Below are 24,360 nucleotides of genomic sequence, written 5' to 3'. Positions count from 1 at the left end.
ATAGGCTCGCGGAAAAAACCAAAAAAACTAGTTCATCTACAATAATTCAACCCAAAAATCTAATTAGTCCAAAGAAAGAAAGTAATCAGGAGATCTCTGTAAGTGTTAATGTTTCATATGAAAACATCGATGAACAGTTTCAACAAAATATTGTATATGTTTTACTATTTTAAAGTTCAAGTACCATGGGCTTAATGAACTGAAATTACAGGCCGCGGTTTGGTGTTCCCCGTTTTGGTCAAAACTATAATTTTTGCTTTTATGTTACACTATCATACTATTTGTTATATTCAGGAATCAGTCAGTAACGTAAACATCTAATCATAAATATGAGTGGTGGTGTGTATGGTGGAGATGAGGTTGGAGCCTTAGTGTTTGATGTGGGATCACATACTGTCCGTGCTGGGTACGCTGGGGAAGACTGCCCAAAAGCTGATTTTCCAACTGCCATTGGTGTGGAGATGATTGATCAAATGGATACTGATGGTGGTGAAGTTAAGCCTGAAAAAAAACTCAGCATAGACACAAATAAGTTACTTTATCCAAAGAAGGGTGCGGAGGTGGTAAACTGCCTGGAAGATGGAATGATCAAGGACTGGGACACATTTGAAGCACTTCTTAATCACACTTACAAAAACTATATACGCAGCGATTCAGATTTACACCCGGTTCTTGTCACCGAGCCAGCATGGAACAGTCGTGAAAAAAGAGAAAAACTGGCAGAACTGATGTTTGAAAAATACAATGCCCCAGCCTTCTTTGTTTGCAAATCGCCAGTGTTGACTGCATTTGCAAATGGTAGATACACTGGTGTAATTCTAGACAGTGGAGCGACCCATACAAGTGCTGTGCCTGTTCATGATGGATTTGTATTGCAACAAAGCTTTGTTAAATCACCACTAGCTGGAGATTTTGTACTGATGCAATGCAGGGAGATGCTAAAATCAATGAATATCGATGTTGTGCCGCATTATATGGTGGCATCAAAAGAGGAAGTTAAAGTAGATGCTCCGGCAAAGTGGGAAAAGAAGAAAAACCTTCCTGAAGTAACAGAGTCTTGGAAACGCTACATGCTTAATCATACACTTAAAGATTTTGCTGCCTCAATCCTTCAAGTTTCAGACACCACTTACAATGAAATGGAGTGCATGAACATGGCTAAGGTATTCTAGCTGAGAGTTATGTGTATAGTAAAATACTAGTTTTTTTTTTTTTATGTATTTTTATTCTACTGAAAAAAAAACTTAGCAAAGTATACTTATGAAATGTTTTGCAAGTTAACTTGTCAGCAAAGCATTAACTATTTTGGGGAAGCAATGTATGTTCGTGACAGTGACTGTGTAGAATAGTCAAATGTCATGTGCATTTAATGTTTTGAAGTGCACATTGATATCAACAACAAAATTTCACAATTTTATTAAGGTGCCATACTACTTCCCGAATGGATTTAACCATGAGTTTGGTCCCGAGCGATTGTCTGTTGTTGAAAACTTGTTTAACCCCATAAATGTCAGGGGTGCTGCACCAAATTCAATGCTTGGTGTCCCTCATGTGGTCACAAGTTGTATAAACATGTGCGACGTGGATATTAGACCTGGGCTGTACAACAGTGTCATTGTGACAGGAGGCAACACATTGCTACAAGTAAGTGAACAATGAACATGTTAGGATTTAACTTGTATCAATATTCTTTACATGTGTGAATTATTCCATTTCTTGGGTGTGATTTGAATTAAGGTAAAAAAGTACTCTAGTGATGCACAAACTAGGCACCCTTTGTGTGTTTAATTTTTGTTGTTGTTGTTATTCTGTTTATTTGAAATAATTTGCTTTCATAATATGACTAATCGGTCGGCAGTATTGCCAGTGAAAAATATCTACTTAGGTAAGACATGACAAGAAATGATTTGTGTAAGTACTATGTAACGTAACCTGTTTAAGCTCATAATTAAATAGAAATCGTAAATCCTGACTACAGCCAAAGTCATCTGGTTATTTGCCCTCAATGCACCACTATTGGCATATTCGCCTTGGTTGGTCATCACACAGTGCTAAAAGTCTCAGACAGTATTTGAAACAATTCGTACTGTACTGTAGTATTAAGTATTGCTAACACCTGTAATGTTTTTTAGGGTTTCACGGATAGATTAAACTGGGAGCTTTCAAGCAAAACCCCTCCAACTATGAGATTAAAAGTGAACTGTACAAGCAGCAGTGTTGAGAGAAAGTACTCCCCTTGGATTGGTGGATCAATCCTTGCTTCATTGGGGACGTTCCAACAGATGTGGATCTCTAAGTTAGAGTATGAGGAGGGTGGAAAATCATGTGTTGAAAGAAAATGTCCATAATTTTGACTCATTTTTATTTTACTATTTTTTGTATAAATGTGTGTATGACATAACACTGGCACAAGACATAGTTCACATACGTTTTGTGAGCATTATTGTCACAACATTCAAGAAGAATTGCAGCATTATATTGTTGTTGCTTCTGTGTAATATCCAATCATGCCACCTTGTCATACGCAAATGCTGCTGTCTTCAGTAAACCACAAACACAAAGGAACAATGTGACGTTAAACTTGACTTGCTGAAACTCCTGTTCTTTGGCTTTGCGGATTTCTTCATTGGAAGGTGGAGCACCGGGTCCTCCAGCAGCATTTAAGCGAAACATTTTTTGTGTTGCTGCTATTAATAAAATCAACTAAAAAAGAGGTGAATACAAAAGTGAAACACAGATCTTAATTGAAAACAAATATGTTCATGCACAGTGCAAAGTATGTGCAAAATATTAAAATAAAAAACTTATTGTTGAAAATGCTCTACGATTTGAGACATTAGCTACACAAAAACATTTTTATAACTGTGTTCATAGCCAAATTATTGCTAACATACAACCAACTTTAACATAATGACAATAAGTTTGAAAGAAATTTTCTAACTATAGCAATATTTTTCCTACCAAAGTTTGACCATTAAAAGATGCTGAACCATTGCAGTAAAATAATCGGTCGTTATTTGTAAAGATAAGGTCAACTAACAGAAGTTGAAACAGTATTCCAGCCCTGCCTAGTGCTTAGCGCTTACATCGTTTTTCAACGAGTTGAAACTGGAAAGCTTGCAACCAGTTTTTGTTACCCACATGTGAAAAAACTTATCCCGAGTGGTAGAGGCCACCCGAAAAAAAATACCTTGTTTGTGCTTTTTTGTTTTGTTGGTAAACAAAAGTGCCGTATTTTAGGTCATTTTTTAGTTCACTCGCAAGAATTAACTCACAATCATAAAAATTATAACAGTACTAAGTTTCAACTTTTCTCACTTCTCGTTTATTCTAATACTGTGTAGCTTCGGATTTTGGCTGAAACATTGACGATTCTCACGTTAACTCCTGCTAGCTCTTTTTCAATAAGTGGGCTAACATGGCTGTAGGAAAGAATAAGCGCCTTACGAAGGGAGGCAAAAAGGGTGGAAAGAAGAAGATGTAAGTGATTTTTACTCACCAATTTGGAAAATTAAAGCTTTTCAGAACAGACATTCGTGAAATAATAGTCCGCCGATGCATATTAATACACGATTTAGCTGGATAATTTCATCACATCTTAACTCAATTGAAAAGGTACGTTTTTACAAGTGTGTTGTTTTTGTTTCTGGCAGCGTCGATCCGTTCTCTAAGAAGGATTGGTACGATGTAAAGGCCCCTGCCATGTTCAAACACCGCCAGATCGGCAAAACTTTGGTGTCTAGGACCGTGGGAACCAAAATCGCTGCTGATGGTTTGAAGGGACGTGTGTTTGAATGCAACCAGGTATGCAATGCAAGGTTTCTTTCTGAATTTTTTTTGTGCGGATTTTAATAATGTATTTGTATGGAACCAGAAACAACTGTAATATAGTGTGACTTAAAATGGACAGTGTTTTTTGAGGAATTTAAAATGTTGATCAAAATTTCTTGCTCAGTGAAACACAAATGACTGAGGATTAGAGGCTAAGATTGGTACCCACTAGGCAGTTGCACTAACCATTTGGTTATGTAAAAAAATTAAAAACTAAGACTTATCAAAATGCAGTACAAGTTATTTTTTTACGTGCTATACATTCAGGCTGATCTTCATGGTGACGAGTCAACATACAGAAAGATGCGACTGATTGTCGAAGACATTCAAGGAAAACATTGCCTCACTAACTTTCATGGCATGCTTCTCACTAGGTATGAAACTGTTTCAAAGTTTATCACAAAAATGAGTAACAGAGCTTGTAGAAATAATCTGTAAAACAATATTTCACCATAGACATTTGACTATAGATGTGTACACAAAAGTAACTTCAACACTTTACCATTGGAAAATGTGGTACTGTGGTACTACACCTACATTGTTACTACATATAATGTGTTTTTTTGAAATGAATTTAATCATACCATTTTAATGCCATTGAAAATGTGCATTCTTAAAATCACATTGTTGACTATATATGTCATTTTATCCAGCTATGTTTAGATGTATTATATGTAGTCTAATGGTCATGTCAAAAACAGAGACAAGTTGTGCTCCATGATTAAGAAGTGGCAGACACTGATTGAAGCATCTGTGGATGTTGCTACAACTGATGGATACAAGATGAGGATGTTTTGCATTGGTTTCACCCACAAGCGTAACAACCAAATCAAAAAGACATCCTATGCTCAGCATGCACAGGTGTGAGATGATCTTATTTTAAAAAGGCCACACATTGTTTTCACTCTTGCTTTGTTACTCCTTTGTAGGATTGTCTGTACACATAAGGCGCCGAAACTACTTGACTAGAGTTTTAAAATAAAATACCCCTTTAAGATTTTTTACTTTCAGATACATTTTTCAATGCTAGTAAATAGACAATAGTAGTGTAATTATGTTGGTTTTTAACACATCTTTAATGTTCCATAGGGGCAAAATGTTTAAATTATAACTGTTTTTATTGTATATTTTGCTTCCTTTATATTGCTGACATACTACCCCTTGAATATGTGGTGAATTTTACCATTTAGTCTTAATTGTAAACCTTGACTTGCAAATAAATTTCTATAAGTCTGTTTTCCATATATGGCTGCAATTGTTTGATGCTATTCTTTAACATCATGTCCTCTTAAAAAGGTGATGAACATTCGTGCAAAAATGGTGGAAATAATGACTCGTGAAGTTTCAATGGGAGACCTCCGCGATCTTGTTAATAAACTTATCCCTGATTCCATTGCCAAAGACATTGAGAAGGCTTGCCAGGGAATTTACCCCCTGCATGATGTGCATATTCGCAAAGTGAAGATTCTTAAGAAACCAAAACTTGACAGTAAGTTCTTATTTTGCTATTAGTAGATTTTCGTTGTCATGCAATATAATGTAGCGCTCTTTAACTGTTTTCAGTGGTGGGATTCAAATGTTTTGTCAGCCGGTTCTGTTACAAAAAGTCCATTGACAGTAACCAGTAATGCTAACCGGTTCACTGATCTCATAAAATTTTGTGAGACGGTTCTATAGAACCAGTGCGAACCGGCTGAATCCCACCGGCCACCACTGACTGTTTTTCTTTCCTTTACCCTTGTGCTTAATGTATCTCTCAAGGGGCTTTCTGGTCATCGTGCCGAAATGAAAATGTAAATTGATGTTATTCAAGAGAACAAAACTGATTAAGGTGGTGTCATTTTTGGTATCATGTGAACACTGCAAATTACACACCTTTATAGATTTTTTGGTGAACTCCTGTATGACTGTTGTTGTGTACCCTGGGGTAACCATGCACCCAGGTTAAAGAGCGCTGATTTATTCGACCCTTGTGCATTGGGAAAACGTTTTTAGCATGGTTAAATCTTCCAGTGCCTGTCAGATGTTTTGGTATGGTTAGCCTGGTTGTGATAAAACTGCACATGTTCTGTTTTGCTTAACATGCTTGTTATATTTTTGTTGCAAGTTATATGGAATTGTTTGACAAATTGTAATGTAGGAGTTTTTTTTCTCAGACCAACTGTTTGCAGTTTGGGTCTGGCACAAGCTTCATCCATACTTGGTGTATTTTACCTTTTTTATTAACTTTATTTAACTCTTTTTTATACGTATAGTTGGTCGTCTTATGGAGATGCACGGCGAAGGCAGTGGCAAGTCGGCACCTACGAAGAGTGGAGACGACACTGGATCAAAGGTTGATCGTACTGTTGGCGACAGCTATGAACCACCAATCCAAGCATCAGTTTAAGCTTGACGCGCTCAATAAATTCCGATAACCTACACATACCGCTTGCTAAAGTTCATGTTGTTTTGGTTATTCAGCTGTGTTCTGCAGACAAAGCTAGTTGTGATGCATTAGGTTATGCCTAAAGCATTAAGCTTCCATGTTTTAAAGCTTGATTCCAGAAATACCTGACTAGCAAATCAATACTATTTCTTGCTGTATTGATAAACAGGATTCTGTAACAAATTTGCAGGTTTTGGTTGTCAAGCTATAGGTTTGTATAATTACTTCTGCAGTCCTAAATGTCTAGTGAAGAGACTTTCACTTCCACAAATATTCCTAGTTATTGACCCTTTATTCACAAATGCAGGTTTCCAGTAATAATTACATCTTCACTAAAAATAAGATATTTTTTCGAATTTATTTATTTTTCGAATTTATTTTTTGTGGGGGTTAAGTAACAGTTACATTGTGTCCCAGTTCATAATATTCTCACAATGCTGAAATAAAAGCCAGCAATAACCAGTGACTAATGTACAAGTTATACTCTCAATCCCAGAAATCTCCAAATGACCTCTATTTGTGTAATGTCTTAAAATCCAACTATTGCCACACCACTTTCAGGTGCAATGGACGGCTTGATGCAACTTGAGACCTTGATTAAAACATTGAGGCATCTTGTATGTCACATGTCATTCACACTCCATTTGTAGAAATCATTCTTATTCGCTTCTCTGTTGGAAATGCTATCAAAGTATTTCTTCTCAAATCCAGTGGACCTATCCACACCATCCCACCTGTATCCAGGGAGAATACCAAATCGATTTGGAGGTGCGGGAGGACCCCTGTACTTTGGAAGGTCTAGAAATATAAAAAATCAGTTGGGTTTATAGAAATGTTGTGCCTGGCACATGTGAAGTATGCACCTTTGTTTGACACTTTGGCATTTAAAAAATGTTATTATAAGCAGTACTCCACAATATAGTAATAATTCCTCCAAAATTGTGGATCTTTAACACATAGGAACACTAAGATCTATTAGTTGATTAGTATGTGCATTGTTTGGTACACCATTACATCCTCTACAAAAGGTTGTGGCTAGGTTTAGTAAGTTTTATTTGGCAACCAAGTTTTTTTTTTAATTACTTATAAGAGTATAGGGTACAACCCATGGCTTTAAGTGTATTAACAATCAATGAAATTGTCATAGAAAAGCTTAACCAAGAACCATTTGTCTGTATGTATAAAGTACCAGCAGTTTTGCTTTTGGCTTGCTTCTTTTTCTTAATGTAGGCAGCCATCGGATCTCCATCTCGCATAGCTTCTTTTCTTATTCTATCCAAGTCTTCATCATCATTGTAGCGGGCAAGAGGTTTGCTAGATTCATGTAAAGCTTCTGCAATGGCAGATTCCCTCAGTTTTGATTGCTTCATGCTGTTGTAACAAAAGTGCTTGGTTAAGTTTTTTTCCAATTTTACAAACAGTGCTAATGGTTGCCAACAAACTAGACCAAATGGCTTAAATGAAACTTAGAATGCTACTTTGTGAAGACCGAACTTTAAGATAGGTAATAAAGCAAATATCAACAAAAAATGTTTGCCATGATCACAAAAATACCATCTTACCCCTTTCCCCATGCATCATATTGTTCTTCCTTCTGTTTTCTTTTTTCAACATCCTCTTGTTTTTGCTCATTCTCTTTCTGAATGTTCCTCTTTTTTCCAGTACCACGTTCGCGATACACAGTAGCTAGTAGCAAAACAAAGTGTAGTGTTGTCATAACAATGTAATTTACTGCCAATATTGGGCCTGGTTAATATACTCTACATTAATCAAGTTTAAAAGTTCAACTTAAATACAACATTTTCATTTCAATATATATGACATTCAAAGCCCTGTGTTTCCAACCCATTTGTCTTAAAACGTCTTTCACTTCGATAAATGCGAAACTGGATTTGGATAAAATGCAGTGATATAACTTACTTTCATCCTTATATTGTTTGGCAAGTTCTTGAAGGTCGCTTTCTTTCTTTTTTGATTGTTTAATCTCATGACGAAGTGAGTCAACAGATGTAAGTCCTCCTTTCCCTCCACTCATCATGTTTCCATGCTAAAAATACGGAAGTCAATCACAGCTCAAAATATGCCATGAGATATTGTGAAAGTGTTGCACAGTATGTGTACATACTTTTTAGCAGTAAGTTACTTTGTTTAAATGTCGTGCTAGTCTAAACAATATTAAACAACTAAAAACTGTTTGTAGTATTCAAATGTGCATACATATAAATTAATTTCAGGACTGCATAGAGCATTCAAACCTTTTTTCGAGATATGTGTGTTTCTTCTGAATCAGGTTTTCTATTTTTCTGTCCAGGTCTTGGCAAATCTAAATCACTGTCCGAGTCATTTCGTTTAGAAGATGCTGATTTTCTTGGCAACTCTAAATCACTGCTTGAGTCATGACGTCGTTTAGATTTTTCCCTAGTCAAATCAAGGTCACTATCTGAATCATGACGATTTCTTCTTGGTGGTTCCAAATCACTGTCAGAGTCATGATGTCGCTTACTCTGTCTTGGAATCTCCAAGTCACTACCAGAAGACGCAGTCCTTCGTACTCTCGGTATGTCTGAACCACTGTCGGTGTCATGCCTTTTGCGGCGTTTCTTACTAACATGCTTTGAGCGAGGTTTAATGTTTTTTTGTGAATCAGAGTCGTTCGAATTGCCTTGCCTTCTAGGTAAGTCCATATCGTCACTGTCAGAGTCATGTCTAGTTGAATGCCTTGGCAATTCCAAGTCACTATCTTCACTAGTCCTTTTGTTTTCATTTGTATCTTCTTCATCTGCTCCCAACTTCTTCCAAAGACCACTTGAGCGATATCCATCCAACTTTCTCTCCATTTCAGTGCGGTTATCAATTTCTTCCACCAACGGTTTTTCATCTTCAACCTGTACAAGAAACACTATGTCAAATTATATTTGAAAACAAGAGTTTTTGAAATCAGGAGTAACTCGTTGAATGAATAAGAATTACAAATAAAAATACACCTGGCATTCATTTCAAGGCAACCAGCTTAACCACCTTAAACCTAAAATAAATTACTTATGGCCCAATAATCTATAGATTAAATCAAACCAATAGTTTGTTTTCCACGTCATCTATTTCATCTTGGGGTGCGATTGAATTCAGTGAAACATCATCATCAAAAATTTTCATTCCCATTCCATTCCTGAAAAAAAACCTTGCAAATTGTTAATAAATAAGTGTTAAATTGTTACACACATGCATGAAAATAGTCACTTTATTATTGTAACTTAATTGTAGTAACAGATTCAGTATGTGAACTGACAAAAAAGCCAAAACTTGATTTTACCTTGCAGAAACTTTAGGTCTTTTCTTGCGTTTCTTCTTTTTTGTATCCCCACCTTCACTGGGATTTAGGTACCTCTTTAGATACTCTTCTTTACTTAACCCACTCATTTCCCGAAAGACTTTTGTACTTATAATTTATCCAGTTAAATGAAACATAAAAGCCGTAGTAATATTCCAAGTTCTAACCAAAACAACAACCAAATGGTACGCACTCATGCGTATCAATCATCAGTGCGTGACTGTGCACAGGTCAAGATTTTTTTCCACAGTTGGGGCACGAAATCAAGAGATGTTATGCTATTTATCACTTTAAATAAAAGAGAAATATATATAACTGCAATATTAAAGACGAGGTTCAACCGTGGTTGACGTTTTTGTAGATTGTTTCATGTGTTCTAATACTTCTAAACATAATCGATTGAACTCACCACGTCTACGAAATAGCCTGAGCTTTGAAATCCATGGTTTTGTTTCGTCAAACTATAAAAACCATTACTATACTGACCAAGGATTTTTACAACCATTTGCAAGCATTTTTTTATTACAGCAAACATTAAAAAAGGCAAACGACAAAAAACTTAAATTGAGTAGGCTATAATTGCTTTGATATTTAAACAATATCTGTAAAATCGAAAATTAGTTATCTTTTACAAAAACATTTTGTACTACGTTTGTTTGGTTCAAGGTAAATATTCGATTACACCAGATGATTGCACTATGCGAAACTAACTTTCTCAGTTTATTTACACAAGAAAAAAAAAAATACAAATGGGGCAGATTTAAAAATTCAGTTTCAGACGTAAAAACGAACTTATGCTTGTCTTTCCAAGCTTTTAGCAACTTGCTTACTCGCGACCGTCATATTAATATGGCATCATAGATACACGGATAGCTACAAATGTTTCAAAATGCGAAATGGAATTTGCAGTCCATAAACACCCCGCTACATACTATACACCAGCCAAGTTTGCTAAATTGCTGCAGAAATCCATGTGACGCATTTACGTAACTGCCTTGTTTCGTCACATCCATAGTTGTTGTGAGTCCACTTTCATGCTACGTCATGGATTTTGTGACATCACTTGCGCGGCTTTAGATGAAGCGTTGCGTTGGGAACGAGATTAGATTCTCGCAGTGTTTTTTTGTTGTCTTTGTGGATTTGTCGCGGAAAAGCCGAGAGAATGTCGTAAGTGCGTCCGTGGCGACCCCTAGTGAAAATAAAACCATGTTTAATTAAACACGAAACTCCAAGAGATCTTGTATATAAAGTGAAGATGTTTCAATGATCGCTGATGTCATCAGTTTCTGACAGTTATGGGTATGACTTAAGTTTTTTATGTCCGTGTTATAGTGTACTAAAACAGGTTTTTCCTGATTCACTTTATCATATCACTTTATTTCGACAACACTTACCTTTGTTTATCGATGTATTTCCTCAGGTCTCCTATAGTGTCTGTGAATTTCATTTTCAACACAAATGTCTTTTTTCCGTCTTCCGACTTAATTCGCACTGTGGTGACGTCACGAGCACTTGGCGGTCGCTCTTTCTCAGGGAGATTCATTCTGATGATGTTCAGTAGAAAATATTGAAGAACTAATATAATCTTAAGCTACAGCAATGGGGACATTATACAAGCCAATTAGTAACGTACTGTTGTTGTACAGGGTCCAGTAGTTTAATTTAACAATGGCTTCTGCCATATTACCCAGAATAGCCATTCACTTGGTATTAACGTGAGATGTTAAGTGTTCGGCCAAACAGAACACTTGCAAGTTAAATTAATTCATATTGAAGACACCTAAAAAATGATGTTGGAACCTAATGACAATAGGTTTCATAGGAGTTAAAGATTGTTACACGAAAACGTGGTATGAAACAAAAGACAACTTACCTCTCTTGCATTTCTTTGACTTGTTCCGTTTCGACAATCTCTGTCGAGCGACTGACATTCTCATCACCAGATGGCGCCAGCACGTCGCGGATCGTAGAGCGAACGTCGACCACTTTGCTGTCACGGATCACTGACTTCGGAAGCTTATCAAGAAACTTCTCGACGTTCATTGAGTCACGTGGTGCCCCAGTGACGTCATTGTTGTCTGTTTGAATACCAAACATGATAATGTTGCCAAATGGTTAGCGCAGGGGTGTCCAAAGTGCGGCCCGCGGACCAAATACGTCCACCGTCGGCATTTTACATGATCCGCAGATATAGTTTTCGAATTGTTTTGTGTTATGTCCCTCCATAGTTGGGATTAGGTTTTTGGATTGCGGCGACTTGCGACTTCACGCAAAAGCTTTTTCCATGGAACTTTTTCCCACAATTTTTTTCCCCGCAACAAAATCCCACAATTTTCGTCTCGTGTATTTGTGTTTTAATTCTATCCTCATTACTCGAAAAATTGAATAAAAATAAGTCAACGGCCTAACAATGTAAACTTGCAGACAGTGGCGTAGACAGCGGAAAATTTTGGGGGGGGGCCAATATTTTGTGACTTTTTACAAGTAAAATAACATTCAACGAAAACGAAAAACGACATAGTTGTGCCCACAAACAGCAATTTTTCTGAGGCAAATAACACAAAAAAATTATCTTCATTGCTTTAGCTGCACACAACGGTATGATTAAAAGTTCATTCTTCGCCTACTACCAGCCATATTTGACACAATCTGATTGATCTTTTCCTCGCTGATTTTTTCATGATGACAATGCAGCACACATATATCTGAAAGGCGATCGGAAGTCATCGTTGAGCGCAACCATGTCTTGACCCGCTTCATACACGAAAAAGAACGTTCAGCTTCAACAGTTGTTGCCGGCAACGCCATTATGATCTGGACTATGTTGCGAACGCTTGGATAGTCGTTTGCGCTCAAAAGAAGTTCATGAAAACATTCGGGTTTGAGTTGAGAGCTTAGAGAAGATCTCCACAAAATAACTTCGCTCTCAAGGTTATCTAAACAATATAAACGCTCAATCTCATCTAACTTGGTTGGTTTGTTGGGTGGAATGATCGATAGCAAATTAAAAAATGAGGAATTGTCACTAAATCGTTCGTGAAGCGAACTACTCAGACCTTCGATGTAAGGAATATACACTGCACGATAAAAATACTGCGGTCCAGATTCTGCGTTGACGTTGTCGCGATAAACTTGTTTCTCGGCTATTCTGGGTGTAGTCAGCTGTTGTACATTTAATACTTCACAAGCTTCTTTGTAAATATCCAACGCAGTGTCCGAGTTTATGCGGTTTTGAGATAGAACGTTTTGAAGAGAAGTGATCAAGTTTTTCACATCTGGCACACATACTCCGACAGCCTGAAGCTTCCGCGCCAACGGTTCAATGAGTGCCGAAAATCGCCCAATCAAACACACGGCGTAAGTAACTCCAGACTTTTCCAGAGCACATTTTAACGAAAATGCTTTTGCTCTTGTATCACCGCTGGAATCACACTCCAAGGCGCCAAGTGATTCGAGTATACGTTTAAAATTACATTTGAAGATTCGAATGCTTTTGTATTTTTCAGACCATCTGGTAGGGCAGAACAACGGGATGTTAAGTCCTAAACATGTGCGTCTTTTAGGACTTTCTCTAAAAAAACGGATGGTCTCTCTAATAATGTCGCAGGTGTTTCTGATGGTTGGAACTTTACTTTGATCATTTATAGCCAAGTTTAAACAGTGCGCAGCACAGTGAACAAATAATGCACGAGGGTACTTGTCGCGAATCCGCTTCTGCACACCACTCACGTGACCTGCCATTGTTGACGCTCCATCATAGCCCTGTCCGACAAGTTTCTGTAAATCCAATCCTGTGCTGGTAAGGTGAGACAAAATACTTGTAGAAATCGATTCTGCTGAAACCGAGTTCATTTCAACAAAACCGATGAAACTCTCATACACTTCTGTAGCTTTCGTGTATCTCAAAACAATGCTTAGCTGTTCCTTTCCTGATATATCACAAGACTCATCGGCTATTACAGAAAAAAACGATTGGTTGGCATCAGTGACTATGTCTTGAACAATTAGACCTTTTGCTAAACCCAGAATTTCATTTTGTATCGTCGGGCTAGTGTATTTAGCATTACCAGCCATGTGAGTAAAATGGCTTTTTAAAGTTTCGTCCCCAGCGTCGATGCGAAATTTAAGAAGGTTCATAAAGTTTCCGTTGTCTACCGAATGGCCTCGCAAAGATATGTTGTTTGAAGCACAGAACATCACCGTTTTAACGATGGAAGCCATTATGTTTCGATTTTCCTTTATTTGTCTGGAATATTCTGAATCCAGGCTCGCAGATACATTTTGGTTAGTTTCCATGCTTCTAAGAAAACTTTTTGCTTCTAAAGTTGCTTGTCGATGGTAACTAGCATCACGATGAGCAACAGCCTTTTCGATGAATTTTTTGAAGTGAGTGCAAGGTTTGTTAACAAAAGCAGCGTTAGTGAGATTGCCATGTTTTAAACGTACTTGCATCAGAACACAAATCTTGCACAAACCGCCCCCATCAGAGCATTGAGTGTAGACCAACCAATCCGAAAACCTATCATCATCGAGCCAAACTTTGAGAAACTTGCGGCGACCTTGCCTAATAGTATCAAGAAGCGGGACGTTTTTTATATCATCAGATGTTAGAAGTCTATACCTCTCATCATCGGCTAACCGCGAATGGTGTTTCATAATAAATCCAAGATCGTCTGTTGTTCTTATTTCCTGAGTAACTCTAACACTGCTAACACTGGGCGTTACAGGTGTTTCCTCTAAGGACTGCTGATCTTTATTTTTTGAAGAAAAAAATGCATCCAATCTTGCTTGTTTTGGTTTAGACATCGCAATAAACTATAATATTTGGTATTTACTATTTATACTTCTTGCTATTTCTCGTATGTTTTGCTATATTACTTCAACAAGACTATCACCAAAGCCAACTAAATACAAGTGACTCTTACACTCATTAATGCCAAAGCCAATGTGTAAATGACCATTGTTGTTCGATAATAATCATTGTTTGGCAATTTAGTTAACATTCTCTCAGTTATTCAGTCATAAACAAACAATTAAAAAATGGATATAGCACATTTATTTTTGAAGAGTACAATTTCAAAAAATTTGGGGGGGGCATGGCCCCTTTGCCCCCCCCCCCCCCCCCCCCTGGCTACACCACTGCTTGCAGATCGACAGCGGACTCATTGTGAGTATACCACATTCTGGCGTTGCGCGCCCATCAAGAATAAAAATGAAACAAGCGAACATACAATGTAACTGCCTCTAATGGAGAACGTGAATGGAAAAATTGCTTGTCAAGATGTATTTAGCTCATCACAGACAGTTTATAGGGCACAGAATGCCCAACGGTGCAACTTTTATTAATCTTGTTTTTTAGAACACTGGCTAGGTAGTTTTAGGCGTTGTAGCTATTTCCAGTTTGTCGATTGTTTAGTGCTGTTGTGTCGCTATGTTGATCAAACGAAATAAACTCATCTCATCTCAACATACCTGAGTTTGAAGACAAAAGTGATTGAACTGTGCCTATGCGGCGATCCTGCAAGCTACGTCCTATTCCGGGGAAACCCCCTGCTTGTCTATGGTCTGTGTATTCCACTGTACGTCGGTCTGTTACCTGAATTCAGAAAATCCTCAGGTTAAAATATGTGAAATTATTAACACTATTTAAGATGGAATTTGGAACAAAACAACTACAGTTGGAAGTTACCTTTATTGGAACACCATCCGGAAATCGCTTTTGCAACTCTGATGGAAAATAACCATCCATGATATCAGACAGACAACGCTGAGTGGAAGGCTCCTTAAATGACCTGAAGGGGCCATCAAATAATAATATCCCGTTTGCGTACAAAGTCATTGAAACCGTCTCTTGCATCTATGGGGAGAACAAACTTACAATGTCAAAAATAGGGTTAGAATTTGTGTTTAATTTAAATCACAATGTGTACCACACAATGCATCACACCAGCCAAAGGTATTTAGTTCAATTCTAAAAATCATATTTACTGTACAACCTCAGTACAGACATGTATTAAAAACAGGTTAAGAAAACTCAACTTGGAAGCTGCAAATTGCCAAAATTTCCTAATAACACTTAAAACCAACAAAGAAATTGTCTAACCTTCAATCGAGCTCCATCTTTGGTTTTTTCAACTTTCGAAACACCTTCTCCGGCGATGACGTTTAAATCTTGGATGTTTCTTAGGACAAGATCATAATCCAGATTGAAAGTAGAACTTGGTGCTTTCACAGACATCGCTATATAATAGAACAAATTACCAGACTTTATACAACCTCTAAATTTTGTTGTTTATGTTGTCTACCTGGTTTCCAAGTACCATTGGGAGCGACTGGCAATCTTTCTTCCTCATCCTTACCCTCTGAACTTGTCTCCGATTTGTCACCAACCCAAATCATACCATAATCCGCCAGAAATGCCTACAAAAAGCATGATATATGTTTGAACACAAGGAGTTGTATATTTTATAACCCAAAACTCATACCTCCATTTCAAATATTTGTTCCTGCAAGTCAGCACATTTTCCCTCAAGTTTGTCAACATAACTTGTACTTGATGATGAATCTTCACTGATTTGGCTTTGTGTCAACACAGCTACGCGATCTTCGAGACTCTAAAAAACAGAACACTTAGTTGAAAAACAATAAGCAGATTTGACATGTATCATTTCCTGTTGTTTTATGTACTTTCTGAAGAACTGTATCTTTTGATAATTATCATTCAACTGGAATATGATATTTTTTTGTTTGTAAACATTATTTAAATACTTGTATTTGTTTGCTTTATTTAACGGTATTGTTTTGTATGTATATTCATATTCATGATACAAAATTATGTTCACTATAACTTTAAGAGTGTAAAATTTGAGTGAAATTACATTTTATGTTCAGTACAGACACAAGTCATAAAACCATCACCTTGATTTGTTTGTTTTTCTCCACAACTTCTTTAGAATAATATGAAACCTGACCCTCAAGTTGTGTAATTCTCTTGATCATTGTTGAAAGTAACTCCAAATCATTAGGTGCCTTTGGTCCTGTATGAGCAGATGTTATACAAATCAATTGTCAAAAAAGAAAACTAACAAAAAGAGAAGTGGACCAGCTTAAAGTATATACTGTATATTATGTAATATGATTTGACAAGCCCTGTAATTAGGCGTAACCACATTTTTTTTTAAATCTTCAATTTAAAAAAATGATAATGACATTTCCACATTATTGGTCAACATTATACATAAAAAGACTTAAAAAAGATTTTAAAACACTTTAAACAGGTTTAAACACGCCTCTTGCACATGAATACTTAATTTCTATATTAGTTGTTAGGCAAACAACCACCTGAGGGATTTGATTTTCTCACTTGACCCAGTGGGTTTGATAATGATTTAGAGTTTGTTGATTGCATTGATCTTCTTGGAGAAAGCCGCTCAACAGATGAACTGACTGATGGTAGTCCTTCACTGTTCATGGCTTTCAATGATTGTTTGGGTCTTTGTTGGGACAATATATGTGACGTAACATCATCCAGCAAATCTTGATCTTCGATTAGATTGGTTGGACGAAATGGCATGTTAGGTTTTCTGCAATAGTTGTAACAAATTCTAAATGTGTAGCTATTAGTTTGCTAAAAATAAGTCTTTTTAAAGGTTGTTTGTTTTTAATATTACTGTAACATGTAACATTTTTATATCGTGATTTATCTGTTTATTTCCTGTTTATAGGACTGACGATGCCATATATTTGGGCGAAATCGATTTCCGAAAGGTTTTGCAATAATAAATACACATACTGATTTAAGTGTGTGCTGAATTTGTCAGCTAATTAATGTCAATATATGTGGCTGGAATCGTCTGTTGAGCATGCGTGGATCAGGACGATTTCTGTATTAGTACATCGTTATTATGTATGTGATTGATAACTTGAGGTTACCAAAAATAGCAACAAATGTATTTTTGCCATCAGGCTGTAATACTAAGCAGTATGTTTTTGCAAATTAACACTTGTACATCAGCAGTGTTTTGACATTGATTTTGACAACATAGACAAGACAAATATAAATAAAGTTTTATGTGTAGTCGCTAACAGTATAGTCGCTATGACGTCATCACATTATTGCCAAAAGCAACAGGTAACACCATCTTCGACCAGGGTTTCCGAACAATAAAAGTTTTACTCACCCAAACTGTTTGTTCGCTAATGGGGACTTTCGCACTTTGTTTAAACTGTTTAATGGAGAACTCATGCCGCTGGATAAATAGTTTACCATTAAGTAAATAAACAATTTGTTAATGTTTCAAAAATTGTTAATGTTTGTCGTCAAGGGTTTTAAGCGGTGTCGCTAAAGAGAAGCTTTTTAAAAATTTAAAAGACATTCAGGAGATATATAAATAAATTGTGCTTTTTTGACCTAATATACAGCATTAGCTTTGCATTAGACATTAACCATTGTACTTTTGCCCAACAACGTAAATTAGGTTTTTAATTAAGATAAATCACTACCTTGATTTTGTTAGATTTTTATGATTAACAAAATACCCTTGCGGTAAATAACCTGTACTGTCAGCTTCACGAAATTTGTTACTGCATTTTGCAAGGATTATTTTAACGATGGAAAGTCTTCCTGATATTGATGTTTTTGTTGGAAACTCCACATATATTGACTTTGATGTCTTCAAACTGTGGCTACAGCAGCTAGAAGGTCAGTAAGAGCAAATAAAATACTTTGTAATGCGTTTTCAATCTCTTATATTTTTGTTTACTTCCACAGCTGAAGTCGCCACTTCGCGTTTTTTGAAAGCCAAAGGCCTGGAGAAAACTACTGCGTGCCGAAATCAATCTATGTTTTACATTCTTGATCAGTACAGAAACTTTGGAATGATTGAACCAATGTTGTTTAACCCAAACACTCTTTCTAATCAACTTACTTACCAACTTACCAGTGATTCACAAACACAGTTAATCACAAAGTTAGTCAACCTCACAGCTTTACATTACATGTGTAGACATAATGGTAATAAAGCTGCGGAACAGTCCAATTTAATTTACCTATTGCTGCCTTCACTATTTTGTACTTTAAAATGGGGCTCCTCTAAAATACGCAATCTACGCAATCTACTTATAAAACGTATGCAACTTTTAAAAATGTTGACGGTTAGGGCTTTTAGGGTCTGGGTGAGGGTTTACAATAAAAATAACGCTATAATTTAGTTTTAGATACCCAGTTTAGGCTTAATATTCACATATGTGTTGAGAGTGGTACTAAATACCGTATGGTGCCGCATGTTAACACTTGTAAGAAAATTAAGCCCAAAAGGTATCTGAGATTAAATTATATGGTATTTTTTATTACAAATCCTCACCCAGACCATAATAGCCCTAACCGTCAACATATTAGTTAGTTTTTTTAGTAGATTGCGTAGATTGTGTATTTTAGAGTAGCCCTTTAAAATGTTCCCGCAGTGCAAGAATGCCTGGTGACTTTTAGTAGTATTGTCTCATCATAATATAATTCACAGGGCAAAATGTGAATTAATTCATCACATGACCAAGTAAAAATAATTGACGAAGCAACAGCGCTTCCTAATCAGAATCAGTCAACAAATGTTATTTAACGATATATATTTCACCCGTAAGGGCATCATCAGGGTTGACTACACCTGTTGTTTGACAGACGACTGATGATGCCCTTACGGGTGAAATATATATCGTTAAATAACATTTGTTGACTGATTCTCATTAGGAAGCGCTGTTGCTTCGTCAATTATTTTTACAGATAATTCACTATTTAATCAGTGATCGTCGACAGAAGATGCCTACTATTTACGGGAAAGATCCTGTAATAAACACTAAATGCCATGACCTAGTAAAGTTTTATTACCATTAGGTACAAACCACTGCATTCTAATAAAATAGCAACTGGTGGAACAAGGCATTAAGGATGAAGTATTGAAACTTGTGGGGCATTTTTGATTAATATGCACTTAACTATAAAGTACGTGTGTGTAAACAAGTGGTAATGTGCTCAAGCTGGTTTCAGGTATTATGAATTTGATGAAACAGTGATTCGAGATTTGCTTGGAAAAAAGTTAAGCAAAGGCACAAGAAGAGACTTGGATGAAATCTCCTCCAAAACTGGTGTAAAATTGAAATCTTGCCAACGACAGGTTAGAATGTTCTTTCTGTTGATTTTGTGGAAGTTGTTGATCTTTTGTGCATAGATTGTGCTTTTAGTTTGACAACTGCAGAAGAGTGTTTAAGGTGATGGAGGAATTATCTGGAAGCTTGGTGGAAAATATCCAGACACATTTTTTGTTGCCAAACAACTTAGCATGGTATCACAGTTTTTATACTTTGTAGTGAACTCTTTTGACAAATATGGTTGCAACAGGAACTATGCTGCCATCGTGTTTCTGTCCAGTCAAAGATTTGAATGCTCCAAACGCAAACTAATGATGCTGAACTTAAATGACTTTGTTCAATGTTCAAAATTCCTAATTGAAAGTTGGACAGCTTCAACAGAAGGTTGGTACAAAGTGATGTATTTGTGCTACCCAGCATAATGCAAACTTTTTAGAGACACCTTGTCCGGACATTGAACTGGATCGAGACTTTCTTCATGAACTTCGTGGTGTAAAAGTTCTCATTTCAGATCAGAGGGTGTTTGATCGCCACAAACAAGCTGTTAGTGCAGAAATCCAAAAAGTAAGTTTTGTACCCCAAAAAATGTGCCATTGCTTTGTGGTACTCATAAATATCCATACCCAGACCCAACCAACTTGAAAAACACTACCAACTTCTTCACAAAAATGTACTTATTCACTGGGAGTTTGTGTGGGTTCTTTCTTCCTGCCCCTGAACCTATCTGAAAGGGTTTCAGCTTCTATTAGAACCCACCCTCTTTCCCTTATATGGGTGGTTGATATTTATAGGCCCCTTTCACCCACCACCTGTGTTTATCCACAAAGCACCAACATCAGTTTTTTTTTCTTGTCACCCCAGTCACATTAAACCTTGTAATGGTGGTTCAGGTAGCAGTACATTTAACCCTCATTTACCAAGTGCATTTCCTATGTATGGGCTCCATAACACTATAATGTTGCATAGCTTTGTCTGGTTGGTGGTCGAGTGCAATTGTGTCATTATGTTAACGAAAATAAACTAACCTTTCAAGCAAAATAAACTCAACTCAAAATTAAATGCATAAACTTATTTTTTTAACATAGAGCACCTCAGAATTATGTTCGTGGTGTGACAGCCTATTCCGTCAATTGTCTCGTGGAATAGTCAGCATTGCAGCCAACCTTTATAAGACTAAAGAGATACGAGATTACTTCATTGATTTAGTGGAAAGGGTAAGTTATAGTTTGGCAAGGCATGTGTTTCTTTCTGAGCTGTTGTTTTAGACTATTTGGATTTTCATTTCCAATAGATAATTGAACCTTGCAAGTCAGCAGGATGGGAAAAAGCACGCCTGACTTTGTTTCTGACAAGTTATTTTAGCACATCGGAATCGCTGCCTCAACTTGAAACCTGCTCTGCATCGTGGATGAAATATTTCCACACAACAAAACACTGTTTGCTGCAAATTTATCGATTGTGAATTTCTTATTTATTCCTCAAAACATACTTAAAATGAACAATCAAGCATGTTGTATATGTTAAAAGGTAAGCTGTAAACTAAACCAACGAAATAGGAAACATGAGGTCCGTTTAGGTGACATTTCTAATTTGAATGTTGATAAGATGGCATCATGGATTTGCATTTTAAATATCTCTGGTATTCAAAGACCAGTAATGGTTGTCAGCAGTGCCCTTGTTTGCTTTGGCTTTGCTGTTGTATAAAATCCACCACTGTACTGCTGCTTTAGACATCAGTGTGGTTTCGTTACCATTAAAACTGCGGAGGGACAAAGACCTGCAAAAATCAGACTTATTTTAAAAATTCCAACTATGTTGGTGGTGTGTTAATTTAAACATTAACTGTGATTATGTTTAATTTTTGCTAAATAATTTCTGACACAGCTCACCAAGCATTGACAAAGGCATTTCCATTTCTTCGGAGGTGAACACTTTTTTAGGAAAAGCAGTCATAAGGTCAAAAGGATCGGTGTTGCCATCTTTGCGATTTAGCTCCACATACAGGCGAACGGCTGAAAGAGGTTCTTGAGCATTGAACTGCTGAACCATCTGTGAGCCATTAGGTAATCGCATCTACAGAAACAGAGCTTGTCATCCAAGGTGGACAAAAATGGGTGGCACTAAATACCGCATGTGACCGCATGTGGCCGCATGTGACCGCATGTGACCGCATCTGATTCCTCTTAAAATACACCATGTTATGTGAAATGTAAGAATTCCAGCCCCATTAGGGGTAAAATAGACCAGATTCTAGATTGATTTTAATTTCAAACCTTCACCCAACCCTAATAGCTCTAACCGTCAGCGCTTTCAAAAGTCCGCAAAATTATTTTTTGGTAAAAGCATATTTAAGTCCTTCACAGATTCCTGCCGTGTGATAACATGCGGTCACATGCGGTAGCATGCGGTATACCATGCGGTCACATGCGGCCACATGCGGTATTTAGTACCACCGGACAAAAATCTGTCCCCTGAACATTATGGAATTGCTAATGGAAAGGAATATGCAATTTAGAACATTATACAATTCTATTATATTTTATTGTTATGCCAGCATACCAAATAAGTTATAGAACTAATCTAAAAAATATAAACTAAATCTTATTTTCAAAAACTATAAAAACAAGTAATGTGGATCAGTTAACATTACAGAATTTATAATTTGAAAGTTAACAACAAAACATGTTTATTGCAGTTTAATAAATTCAGGCAATTGCATATTTTTCACATCCGGGTGACAAGTTTTAAGAACATATTTGTAAGAAGAATGTTTGGATTGCTCTGTGGTCCAGGTTAAATTAATTTCAAAAAAAGTTTAGCAGGGCTTAAGTGTGGCTTTTAATCAATACATGAAACCACAATTAAACATTTTAAGCACCTGTAGTCTGGCATGTGTGTGGTCTTTTTTGACTGGGGAAGAAGTTTGTTGGCTAGAGGCTGCCACTGATGCAGCTTGTTCCACTTTAGCCTGTTTGCTTTTCTCTTCTTGGGCCTTTTTATCTGCTCGGTCTCTGGCTATTTGTTCTTTAATTTTTTGCCGTGCAATCAGGTCTTCTTTCTTTTCACGCTTTCGTATCTCTGCTAATCGTTGTGCTTCTTTAAAATGGATGCTGGAATTCAAGAAACAAATTTATTTAATATGATTCCCAAATACAACAGTCTAGTGATTGCAACGTCATACAAGCCTTGGTTGCCTTAGAACTTGAGTGATTGTCTCATTGAAAATTACACTTAAATACAGATTTATAAACGATTGCTGCCAGGCATAATACAAATCTAATACAGGGACAGGGAATACAAATCTAAATCTTATGGCATTTGTATATTTTGTACTAACATTTTAACATCTAAAAAAGTCTTGTATGACTTTTTGACCCACAATCATTAGTATAAAGTTTTTGCTACAGTTAATCAAAGCCCAAACCAACAGAGTAGGTTAAATAAACCAAAATATTTATCACCAATGTTTCATACTCTGCCTTAATTTTCGATATGTCTTGTCCTTGTTTTCTTCTCGCTTTTTCGTTTTCTATTTCCCTTTTCCTCTCCTCCTCTTCGCGCTCCAGCCTTCTTTGCTTCATCTTTTCCTGTACTCTGTAATAGTCTATATGTTAAAAATTACTACAAATGTTTAATGCAAAGTTCTCACTCTTGAAACTTTTGTGCTTTTTCTTCAGCAGTCAAGGCTTTTTGTTCGGGAGCTTGTTCTTGTTCTTCTACATTTATTGATGTTTCCGAAGTAACTACAAGCAATGTAAGTTTTTGTACAAACAATCTACTTGCTGAGTAAGTGTGTACCAATCAAAAATGCTAATGAACTACATTTATTAGCGGCCAAGCCAAAACTGCACATCCTGCACAGCCCCAAACCAAAACAGGGGCTAATCGAGGGCTTAGCAGACTAAACTAGGCCAAAGGCCTACAAGCAGGTTATACAGGCTAAGCTGCCTTATTATAAGCAATGGGCTAAGGGGGCCTGTAGTTTTTTTAGTTGGGCGACAATTGAAGGACATTGCAAGAAAGCATGTATTGCTGAATGTTGATATTACCTGATGGTTCCCCGCCTTCATTTTTCCCAAGAACATTTCCTTCTGGTGGTTTGTATGGCTCATCTATATCTGGATCTTCATTGTGCTGAAGCAACCATTCCATTGCGGCTTGAACACCGCCTCGTTCGCCCATGATGGCCCATGCTTTTTCACTGCAAACAAGTTTTAATGCCTTTTAAGTAGTTCCATTCAACTGGGTTTTCACTTACGCTCTGTTCTGCAGAAATCCCATTTCTACAAGGGTATCCACTCCCGACATTTTGCTTGATAGTTTGTGACGTACAACCTTCTCAATTCTTAACGTTTAATCTCATTTCTCAACGAAACGAAACTGTTGTTGACAAGGCAGCCACACTTTTTGAAACTAGCTGAGTCATGTATGTGAATGTGATAAATATTTTACGCATTTCACCAAACTTTTCTTGATTGATCGCAAAGTTCTTTACAAAAACTAATAGAAAGCAATTTTATTTACCCCATAATGCAGGACTACCCAACTATTTTTATTTTCGTGGTCATCAATTAGCTCTCCATTGTAAAAAGTGTGTATGAGTGTTAAATGACGTCATATGTAACACATTGCA

General features: G+C 36.7%; 6 protein-coding genes across 11 annotated transcripts; 3 read left to right on the top strand and 3 right to left on the bottom strand.

Annotated features, from left to right (window-relative positions):
* Positions 1-272: 272 nt before the first annotated feature.
* On the top strand, positions 273-2,790 carry LOC145239468 (actin-like protein 6B). The gene is made up of 3 exons (XM_080102791.1): positions 273-1,163; positions 1,423-1,644; positions 2,133-2,790. Exons 1-3 carry the CDS (start codon positions 330-332, stop codon positions 2,346-2,348), a joined length of 1,272 nt encoding a protein of 423 aa, XP_079958917.1. The 5' UTR covers positions 273-329; the 3' UTR covers positions 2,349-2,790.
* A 573-nt stretch (positions 2,791-3,363) lies between these two features.
* Positions 3,364-6,254, top strand: LOC145239472 (small ribosomal subunit protein eS1-like). Its single transcript, XM_080102796.1, has 6 exons — positions 3,364-3,480; positions 3,654-3,804; positions 4,099-4,205; positions 4,533-4,692; positions 5,128-5,320; positions 6,087-6,254. The coding sequence occupies exons 1-6, from the start codon at positions 3,419-3,421 to the stop codon at positions 6,218-6,220; spliced, it is 807 nt and encodes a 268-aa protein (XP_079958922.1). The 5' UTR covers positions 3,364-3,418; the 3' UTR covers positions 6,221-6,254.
* A 278-nt stretch (positions 6,255-6,532) lies between these two features.
* On the bottom strand, positions 6,533-9,793 carry LOC145239466 (uncharacterized). Of its 2 annotated transcripts, none has more exons than XM_080102789.1 (7): positions 9,570-9,793; positions 9,332-9,425; positions 8,515-9,144; positions 8,180-8,306; positions 7,822-7,945; positions 7,449-7,630; positions 6,533-7,057 (listed from the first exon to the last, which is right to left on the bottom strand). In XM_080102789.1, the coding sequence occupies exons 1-7, from the start codon at positions 9,674-9,676 to the stop codon at positions 6,882-6,884; spliced, it is 1,440 nt and encodes a 479-aa protein (XP_079958915.1). In that variant the 5' UTR covers positions 9,677-9,793; the 3' UTR covers positions 6,533-6,881. The 2 variants fall into 2 exon arrangements, with proteins under 2 accessions (XP_079958915.1, XP_079958914.1); XM_080102788.1 differs by having other exon boundaries at positions 9,332-9,437; positions 9,570-9,782.
* A 527-nt stretch (positions 9,794-10,320) lies between these two features.
* LOC145202732 (UBX domain-containing protein 11-like) lies at positions 10,321-18,202 on the bottom strand. Of its 5 annotated transcripts, none has more exons than XM_080075779.1 (11): positions 18,142-18,202; positions 16,929-17,170; positions 16,506-16,624; positions 16,073-16,201; positions 15,893-16,007; positions 15,691-15,827; positions 15,277-15,444; positions 15,060-15,183; positions 11,461-11,665; positions 10,982-11,131; positions 10,321-10,776 (listed from the first exon to the last, which is right to left on the bottom strand). In XM_080075779.1, exons 2-11 carry the CDS (start codon positions 17,158-17,160, stop codon positions 10,647-10,649), a joined length of 1,509 nt encoding a protein of 502 aa, XP_079931905.1. In that variant the 5' UTR covers positions 17,161-17,170; positions 18,142-18,202; the 3' UTR covers positions 10,321-10,646. The 5 variants fall into 5 exon arrangements, with proteins under 5 accessions (XP_079931905.1, XP_079931902.1, XP_079931901.1 ...); XM_080075776.1 differs by lacking the exon at positions 18,142-18,202 and adding an exon at positions 17,768-17,938 and having other exon boundaries at positions 16,956-17,170; XM_080075775.1 differs by lacking the exon at positions 18,142-18,202 and adding an exon at positions 17,768-17,937.
* Positions 18,198-21,233, top strand: LOC145202735 (acidic fibroblast growth factor intracellular-binding protein-like). The gene is made up of 8 exons (XM_080075781.1): positions 18,198-18,288; positions 18,358-18,556; positions 19,627-19,753; positions 19,821-19,921; positions 19,978-20,111; positions 20,164-20,291; positions 20,813-20,941; positions 21,019-21,233. The coding sequence occupies exons 1-8, from the start codon at positions 18,198-18,200 to the stop codon at positions 21,187-21,189; spliced, it is 1,080 nt and encodes a 359-aa protein (XP_079931907.1). The 3' UTR covers positions 21,190-21,233.
* LOC145202736 (UBX domain-containing protein 1-like) lies at positions 21,176-24,144 on the bottom strand. Its single transcript, XM_080075782.1, has 7 exons — positions 23,986-24,144; positions 23,777-23,928; positions 23,377-23,470; positions 23,202-23,321; positions 22,606-22,837; positions 21,617-21,800; positions 21,176-21,504 (listed from the first exon to the last, which is right to left on the bottom strand). Exons 1-7 carry the CDS (start codon positions 24,033-24,035, stop codon positions 21,461-21,463), a joined length of 876 nt encoding a protein of 291 aa, XP_079931908.1. The 5' UTR covers positions 24,036-24,144; the 3' UTR covers positions 21,176-21,460.
* Positions 24,145-24,360: the final 216 nt, after the last annotated feature.

This window comes from Phallusia mammillata, chromosome 7 (genome assembly GCF_965637545.1).
Source record: "Phallusia mammillata chromosome 7, kaPhaMamm4.hap1.1, whole genome shotgun sequence".
In the NCBI taxonomy this organism is placed as follows: Eukaryota; Metazoa; Chordata; class Ascidiacea; order Phlebobranchia; family Ascidiidae; genus Phallusia; species Phallusia mammillata.
The sequence above is the reverse complement of the archived record's forward strand: the minus strand, read 5'-3'. Positions and strand labels throughout refer to the sequence as shown.

What these genes read in the sequence shown, in the direction of transcription:
- LOC145239468 (XM_080102791.1), top strand. Translation starts at nt 330, where the DNA reads ATGAGTGGTGGTGTGTATGGTGGAGATGAGGTTGGAGCCTTAGTGTTT. An exon ending in AGTGCATGAACATGGCTAAG is followed by an intron (nt 1,164 to 1,422) that starts GTATTCTAGCTG and finishes AATTTTATTAAG; the next exon opens with GTGCCATACTACTTCCCGAA. An exon ending in GAGGCAACACATTGCTACAA is followed by an intron (nt 1,645 to 2,132) that starts GTAAGTGAACAA and finishes AATGTTTTTTAG; the next exon opens with GGTTTCACGGATAGATTAAA.
- LOC145202735 (XM_080075781.1), top strand. Translation starts at nt 18,198, where the DNA reads ATGGAAAGTCTTCCTGATATTGATGTTTTTGTTGGAAACTCCACATAT. An exon ending in GTGGCTACAGCAGCTAGAAG is followed by an intron (nt 18,289 to 18,357) that starts GTCAGTAAGAGC and finishes TTACTTCCACAG; the next exon opens with CTGAAGTCGCCACTTCGCGT. An exon ending in TTAGTGCAGAAATCCAAAAA is followed by an intron (nt 20,292 to 20,812) that starts GTAAGTTTTGTA and finishes TTTTTAACATAG; the next exon opens with AGCACCTCAGAATTATGTTC.
- LOC145202732 (XM_080075775.1), bottom strand. Translation starts at nt 17,856, where the DNA reads ATGGTAAACTATTTATCCAGCGGCATGAGTTCTCCATTAAACAGTTTA. An exon ending in CGGATGGTGTTCCAATAAAG is followed by an intron (nt 15,184 to 15,276) that starts GTAACTTCCAAC and finishes TTCTGAATTCAG; the next exon opens with GTAACAGACCGACGTACAGT. An exon ending in GTCAAAGAAATGCAAGAGAG is followed by an intron (nt 11,132 to 11,460) that starts GTAAGTTGTCTT and finishes GAACATCATCAG; the next exon opens with AATGAATCTCCCTGAGAAAG.
- LOC145239472 (XM_080102796.1), top strand. Translation starts at nt 3,419, where the DNA reads ATGGCTGTAGGAAAGAATAAGCGCCTTACGAAGGGAGGCAAAAAGGGT. An exon ending in CATGGCATGCTTCTCACTAG is followed by an intron (nt 4,206 to 4,532) that starts GTATGAAACTGT and finishes TGTCAAAAACAG; the next exon opens with AGACAAGTTGTGCTCCATGA. An exon ending in CCTATGCTCAGCATGCACAG is followed by an intron (nt 4,693 to 5,127) that starts GTGTGAGATGAT and finishes CCTCTTAAAAAG; the next exon opens with GTGATGAACATTCGTGCAAA.
- LOC145239466 (XM_080102788.1), bottom strand. Translation starts at nt 9,676, where the DNA reads ATGAGTGGGTTAAGTAAAGAAGAGTATCTAAAGAGGTACCTAAATCCC. An exon ending in TATGATGCATGGGGAAAGGG is followed by an intron (nt 7,631 to 7,821) that starts GTAAGATGGTAT and finishes TTGTTACAACAG; the next exon opens with CATGAAGCAATCAAAACTGA. An exon ending in AGCCAAAAGCAAAACTGCTG is followed by an intron (nt 7,058 to 7,448) that starts GTACTTTATACA and finishes TTATATTTCTAG; the next exon opens with ACCTTCCAAAGTACAGGGGT.
- LOC145202736 (XM_080075782.1), bottom strand. Translation starts at nt 24,035, where the DNA reads ATGTCGGGAGTGGATACCCTTGTAGAAATGGGATTTCTGCAGAACAGA. An exon ending in GGATTTCTGCAGAACAGAGC is followed by an intron (nt 23,929 to 23,985) that starts GTAAGTGAAAAC and finishes ACTTGTTTGCAG; the next exon opens with TGAAAAAGCATGGGCCATCA. An exon ending in ATATCGAAAATTAAGGCAGA is followed by an intron (nt 22,838 to 23,201) that starts GTATGAAACATT and finishes CTTGAATTCCAG; the next exon opens with CATCCATTTTAAAGAAGCAC.